Source organism: Pinus tabuliformis, chromosome 3_1 (genome assembly GCF_031772625.1).
Source record: "Pinus tabuliformis cultivar Carrire ecotype Pingquan chromosome 3_1, CPIR1, whole genome shotgun sequence".
NCBI lineage: Eukaryota > Viridiplantae > Streptophyta > Pinopsida > Pinales > Pinaceae > Pinus > Pinus tabuliformis.
In genome coordinates this window covers 848640807-848648592 of record NC_142301.1, presented here as the reverse complement: position 1 = coordinate 848648592, position 7786 = coordinate 848640807, and the positions used below count along the sequence as shown (strand labels likewise).

At 38.0% G+C, this 7786-nt stretch overlaps 1 protein-coding gene across 1 annotated transcript; it reads left to right on the top strand.

The window, feature by feature from the left end:
• The first annotated feature begins 1287 nt into the window (after window positions 1-1287).
• Window positions 1288-2106, top strand: LOC149190190 (uncharacterized). Its single transcript, XM_089410452.1, has one exon. It carries the CDS (start codon window positions 1288-1290, stop codon window positions 2104-2106), a length of 819 nt encoding a protein of 272 aa, XP_089266578.1.
• Window positions 2107-7786: the final 5680 nt, after the last annotated feature.

Here is a 7786-nt window from a genome sequence, read left to right as displayed (position 1 = left end):
TTTTTCCACAAAACAGGTCACATGCGACAACAGTGCCCTTTTCGGTCGGGCGGTTGTTTCCATGGCAGAAAATGTTATAATGGAACCATGAGACCTCTCTCGGAAACGGGTCAAAAAGGTCGACAGAATCAAAAAGGAAAAGAGACCTTGACACATAAGTATCCTCTTCAGCAAACAGGTACTCACTCTCAACAGAACTCTCACCTTCCACATGCATTTGGATCAATTGTCTCCTCGCCCATTACTATCCCCTCATCTCCGATAAATTCAGATTTTCCGTCATCTGATAGCCCACTAGCATTTATGGCTCATCCGCCTCCAGAACCGGTAAACTTCCAGGATATTCCTATTCCCTTGATAGCCACCCATCCATACCCAGATATTCCATCCACCTCACAAATAGCATATATTTCTCCTCCAGCTCCGCCACGTCGACAATCAAAAGATAAAGGACCTTGTCTCAGTGTTACTCCGCCAAATTCCCCAACTGGTTCGCTGACAAATTCGGTGGGGAGTGACCTCGACCTACTGCTACAAAGAAAGACCCTTGACCTCCGTACTCTTACCATCCATAAACCAGTGGATAGCTCATCTCCCCATATCAGTCCAAACTCGGCAGGGAATATCACAGTTCGCAGGAAACAAAACTGTGGCAGTCGCCACTTTCGGGTCGTCCCAATAAAAATCCTTTCTCATCTCCTATGGACAGATTCCTCGTTGACATTCCCATAGCTGACATCTCCCCCTCACGGGCCCTTAGAGCATGGATGCCTGAGAAAGAATTACGATGATGTGCATCATCTCCCTCAATATTCAGGGTCTAGGGACTACCCCTAAATATCTAGCCCTCAAAAACCTGTTGTTATCTCTTCACCCATTCATTATCCTCATTCAAGAAACAATGCACAATGTTCCCGATACTATTGAGTACTTTCGGAAAATGTTTCCAACATGGCATATAACTGCAACAACTGCTATGGGTCTCTCGAGAGGTCTAGTGGCTTTATGGGATCCGAGAAGGATTAACATGAAAGCCTTTAAATGTTTCGCGGGTATTCTCCTGGAGGGAAATATCTGTGGCATGTCGGGTTATATTCATATTTTAAATATATATGCCCCATACAGAGAAAGAGGGGAATTCTGGGACAGATTCATATCATCTGGCATAATGGATCTTCAGACCCTCATTATCGCAGGGGATCTAAACTGCACAATCAGTTTGGATGAAACTTGGGGTTGTCACAGGAAAACTGACCCTCTGGGGGGGAAATCCAAAATTCCATTATCATGAATAATTTTGTAGATATCTGCCCCCACAAAATCTCTCCGACATGGGACAATGGCCGATCTGGCTCTGCATATGTGGCAAAAAGGCTGGATCGATTCCTGGTACATGAACAACTAATAGATCGATTGGGAGATGTCCGAGTAAATACCATCAGTAATTTTATATCTGATCATAGACCCATCACTCTACAATGGAGAGAAAGAGTTCCCCGTTCGGGACTCCCTTTTAAATTCAATAGAACATTACTGCAAGATCCCGACTTCAATAAGATGGTACATGACACTTGGGAAAATTTTAACAATACGGGTTCTTCTCCTATGAACAGTATACTGGAAAAACTCGATTCCCTCCGGGAATCAGTTAAATTATGGCAGAAAAAGAAAATAAGAGACAACAGAAAAGAAATAGTAAAAATCCAAGACCAGCTGGACTATCTTCAGCAATCCATGTCTGCACATTTCCTTCTAGAGCATATCCGAGTCAACATTCAAGAACTGGAACATAGAAAGAAGGAAATTCTAATGGCAGAAGAAGCAACATGGAGATTAAAGAGCAGAGCTCTCTGGTTAAATGAGGGAGACCGAAACACTAAATTCTTCCATAGATTCGCAAATTTCCGTCGGAATATAAACTCCATATGGAAAATAACTGACACGGAAGGGCGAACAATATATACACAAGAAGAAATAAGTGATGCTGTTGTAAATCACTTCCAAAATGCTTATAGAAGGAATGAAGATGTCTCTGTGGAAGATATGATCTTGGGTATTGAACCATACTCCAACATGTTTGATCAGGAGAAAATGAGGAATTTATAAAGGAAATTTCTGAGGAAGAACTGTTGGGGGTTCTCAAATCTTTTAAAAGTGACAAAAGCCCCGGTCCTGATGGATGGACAATTGAACTGTTTACTCACTTCTTTGATATTATCAAGATGGACCTACTGGGTATGATTGAAGAATCAAGAAATATGGGCTATATTCAACAAAAAATCTCCTCAACATATATAGCTCTGATTCCGAAAAATAAATCTGTTGAGAACTTCTCGGACTTCAGACCCATCTCATTGTGCAATGTCATATATAAAATTATATCAAAGACTATTGCGGGGAGACTGCGCAACACCCTTTCACTGTACATTTCTCCTGAACAGCATGGTTTCCTTTCGGGGAGAATCATACATGATGCAGTGGCAAATGCTCAGGAAAGTATGCACTCTATTCACACAAAGAACATGGATGCGGCCATTCTGCAGGTAGACCTCTGTAAAGCATATGACTGTTTGGATTGGGGTTTTCTTAGACTAATTCTCAGCAAGATTGGGATACAGCCAAGGTGTATAAACTGGATCATGGCATGTGTGGAAAATGTAAATTATGCAATCATCATCAACGGTATTCCAACAAGATTCTTCCGGTCCGAAAGAGGCCTTCGTCAGGGATGTTCATTATCTCCATTGTTATTCATCCTGGTTATGGATTGCCTGAGTCTGCATATCAAAAGAGCGGCGATAGAGGGGCATTTCAAACCACTGAAGCTGGGCAACAATATAAATATCTCGCACAACCTCTTTGTCGATGACATCCTCATAATGGGTATGTTATGCCACTTCTCTTGGTATTATCTTTTTAATATTTTCAGCAGATTTGCAAATGCTTCGGGAATGTGCATGAATACAAACAAATCTGTCCTTTATTATAGTCAATCTGACATGAGAACTATAACATATATAAAAGAATTATTTGGAATAGCAGCCAAACCTATGCAAAATGGTCTGAAGTATCTAGGGTATAGACTTAAACCATCATGTTATAGAATATCTTATTGGAAATGGCTCATAGAAAAATTCTACAAAAGAATTGTTGGATGGGAATTCAGATGTCTATCCATAGGGGGAAGGGCTATACTGTCACAAACAGTTCTAGCACAGCTAGGGGTATATTGGGCACATCTTTTTCATCTCCCTTCCTCCATCTTAAATGACATAAACCATCTTATGGCTAACTTCATCTGGGCGGGTGCAAATAATAGGAAAAAATTCCATCTTACCAAGCTTTCAAATATAACTCTCCCAAAAAACATAGGTGGATGGGGAATTTTAGACCTTCGTCGCTTTGGTGAGGCTTTACTCATAAAATCACTCTAGAGGGGATTATTTGGAGCAAGCAATTGGAGTAAGGTTATACAACACAAATATAAAAAAACAAAGATTTCATTTACTGGTACCGCCTGGGTTCAATTGGGAAAAAACAAGGTTCAACAATATGGTCAAGCTTCCTGAAAGTTGAGAAATGTTTCATCCAACTACTGACATGGAAATTCCAGACTGGTAATAATATCCTAATTGGTTTTGACCCAATTCTGGGTGTTGATCCGAAACTATCCATCTCAAACTATTTCTTGCAGATCCTAAATGACCGTGGTTTCTTTTTCTGGGGCCAAGTCATAAAAGACTGGCAAGGAAATCTCCCTGTCTGGAAAAATGCAAATGAACTGGGATTAACTGGTCACTGGAAAGAAGAATGGATTCAGATCATCACATCTATGAAACAATTGGGCATATGTAGATCAGGGACCCAGGATAAAATAATATGGTCGGGGAAAATGCATTCTGACAACATAGTTGTAGAAGACACCTACCAAACATTAACAAAAAGAATTGTGAGGAGAGAGGAGAATCATACCCTTATGCCTTCTGGAAAACAAAAGCACCAAACAAAGTTATTATCTAGTTGGCTTGTTTACCATAATAGAAATCTTGTTTGGGAAAACTTGCAAAAAAGGAATTGGTATGGGCCAAGCATTTGCTGCATATGCAAAAACCACTCAGAAGAAAATGATCATATTTTTCTACATTGCCTCCCCACTACTTGGGTTTGGAAAAAAATTTCTTCCCTCATGGGCTTCCCCTATATTCAACATTCTTGCATTAGAGATTCCTTGGAATGGTGGAGCACTCAGAAACCTGCCTGGTGAATTATACCTCTCTTTCTTTTCTGGGAAATCTGGAAATGGAGGAATAGAAGCATATTTCAAAACAATAGGGAAGGTTTCTTTATAATCATTGAAAAAATAATTACAAATCTTTCTTTTTATTCTGCACAACCATTATGCTCTAAAGAGGAATCCAAAATGAAAAATGACTTACAATTCTCTTATCCTATGGGTTTTTTTGATGGGGCAGCACAAGGAAACAAATGTGCATGTGGCTTTTGGATTGCAATAAATGTTGACTTGATATACAGGATGCATTGGAAATGTGGTGATGGTACCAATACTAAAGCTGAAGCAGTAGCTCTCTGGGGTCTCCTATGGTTCAACAGCTTCCTTGGAAACCTCGAGCTACACATATATGGTGACTCCAAAATCATGATCGACCAAGTCTTGGGGAGAGCATCAATCAACAATCCCAGACTACAAGGATGGATGGAAAGAATTGAACTTTTATGGAAAGCTCAAGACAGATACACAATCCAACACATTGAAAGACGTTTTAACAAGGATGCAGACAGATTATCAAAAAAAGGATTACAAGGAAGCAGTGATGATTGGTATCTAGAGATTACATGGGAGCAAATCATATTCAACATGGAGAGCTTCCCAAATCTGGGTTAACCATTTCTATGCAAGCCTCAAAGTTTTTTGTATAAAATACTGTTATATAGGTTGATAATGTACTAATTCCCCGGAAGAATGAACACTCAGCAAAGCTCCCTAAAAAGACTGACATACTATTAGTAAAACTGTTGTCTTAATTGTTCAGGGATACATAAATGTTTTTGTTTTTTTTTAATTGTATGCTTGGCCACTGGGCAAAAACAGTGTCCTCTACCAGGGGCTTTCCAAAGCTTCCTCGTTAGATGGTGACATTACAGAACAAAAGTCTTGTTTCATACCTATGCTGACCATGCTGTATTTTTTGTGTGGAAACTTTTTTCTTCTCTGGACTGGTTTTTCACATGCTACAGGTCTTTCAGTGGCTACAGGTCTTCTCCAGGGAGGGGACTATTACTCTTCAAAAAGGATGGTTGTTCAATAATACAGCTACAATTGATGTTTTTTGTATACTCCATAGACTATTGTTGCTGTTATATGCTACTTTTTGTCATATCAATACAGAACTGTATCATGCATATTATGTAATCTATGTTGCTTAGATGTTTTTTGACTCTCATTTCTTCAGAGTCACAGTAAACTATTGATATCATGGGAGTTGTATTTAGTTTTCTTTTCTCGCAAACAGTGGTATCTGAAAATATGATACATGTATATTTTCTACCAATATAATATATATATCAGGCTTTTTTTGTACTGCAAACAAAAAAACAAACAAATAAACAAACAAACAAAAACAAACAAAAAAAACAAAAAACAAAAAACAAAAAAACAAAACCATAATAGTGTTTGATCTATCTCAAACTCAGAATTTGTTAAATTGATTGAACAATACAATTCATGTGAGTAACAATAGCGTTAGGGTAACAATGGCTCTAGAGTGGTGGATATGTGTGCCATTATAATATATTTTCCTTATGTATAACTTCTGATTATTGACATTGAGTGGATACTAACAGTCTCTTGCATAACTTGCATGTACAGATTTAACGATCTATGTTCTATGATTATATTTTAAAGATATTTTTTAAAATTTTAATTTACATCAAATGAAAGAAGATTCAATCAAAGAATTATTGACAACCTCTTATACCTCAACGAAGGGGTCGATTAGACCGACTCATGGTAACCAAAATGAAATTTAAATATTGAGAATAAAAAAAAAAAACTAAAAACTAAAAAAAACTCTAGCTCCACAATGTCTAGTGATACATTAGATAAGTAATGGATATATGTCATATTGTAGTTACAAGTTTATGTATGTGATAAGTAATGTTAACCTATGTGAAGAGGACTAATGGCATGTCATTATTCGTTCAATGATGTGTTGTTAATTTATAGTTGGATAGTGTTAAATTGTATATTAATCAGCGCAGAGAAAGCTAAGTGCGTGCCTCTAATTGTTAGACCACGTTGAACTCTATGTAAGATGTAGTTTGAAAGTGCTAAATTATATGATACCTATCACTAGAACTCAACTAAGTATGTGCATCAATTAATAAAATTGAATGGTAACAAGTTTATGTATGTGATAGGTAATGTTAACATACGTAAAGAGGACTAATGGCATGTCATCATTCGTTCAATGATGTTGAATTGCATGCTAACCTATAGTTGGATAGTGTTAAATTGTATATTAATTAGCGCAGACAAAGCTAAGTGCGTGCCTCTCATGGTTAGACGATGTTGAACTCTGTAAGATGTAATTTGAAAGTGCTAAATTATACGATACGCATCACTAGAACTCAACTAAGTATGTACTACATGGTAGCATCAATTAATAAAATTGAATGTAGGCATTGCACTCCATGAGAACGATATTTAACTTATTGCGATGAAAAATAACAAAAGCTTGGCTGGGCAAACTTACAAAAATCAAATTATGTCAATTATAACTATATATTACTCTATCATAAGAAACTAATAAACTAATAGGAACGAATGTTAAATAGTCGACATATATCTTTTTTATAAATTTATTGCCAAATCCATATAAAGAAGAAATATCATGTGAATACCTTAATTTATGTTATTCATCATTTATGTTACTCAGTTACAATATAGTAGTATGATAGTGTAATAGATTATAATATTAATATTATATATACTATAATAAGCGGATCAATTCCTCTCCCGTTGGTCGAGCCCTGCCGGGGGCATCCTCTCCTTAACAGTCGAGCCTGCTTCCGCATCGACGATTTGAATCTGAAGTCAGGAAGGAGGAATCCAATACCAAAACCTACTTGCTTAGAGAATCAAACTGTTCCTTGCCCCCTTTACCCACACACATATTAGACCAGGAAATGAAGTTGCTGTAGGGAACTCTTTATACCTTTCTCATACTACCCAATGAAATACACTCTATAGTTGTCGTCCTAGAACTTGAGGTCTTACAAGTTGTTTCCTGTTAGAGCCACTCCTAGAAAGACCGAAGAAGCAGCACCTTATTAGGGAATAGGGGATAGGGGATCACTAGAAGCCACGAACACACAAGTTGCTGGAAGGTATGGCTCTTAATACCTCTTCGTTTACTCTTTCACCTGCTAGACATTCCAAAGCATCTACTTCCGAGATAATTTGAACCAATTGTGCCACGGTCGAGCGTTTCTGTCCAATCGCTACATAGACGCAATACAATTTCTCACTATCAGCCTTTGACTTTGAGTTCATCCGCTTCTGGTTCAATATGATATCAATAGCTATAGCGGTTTTTCCAGTTTGTCGGTCCCCAATTATCAGTTCCCGTTGACCACGGCCTATAGGGACCAGGCTATCCACCGCTTTTAACCCTGTTTGCATAGGTTCGTGCACAGATTTACGTTCAATAATACCTGGGGCTTTAGCTTCGACACGTCTGAGTAAGTGCTCGCTTAAAGCCCCTTT

Excerpts from the sequence above, each read along its gene's own strand:
- LOC149190190 (XM_089410452.1), top strand. The coding sequence starts at position 1,288 with ATGAATAATTTTGTAGATATCTGCCCCCACAAAATCTCTCCGACATGG.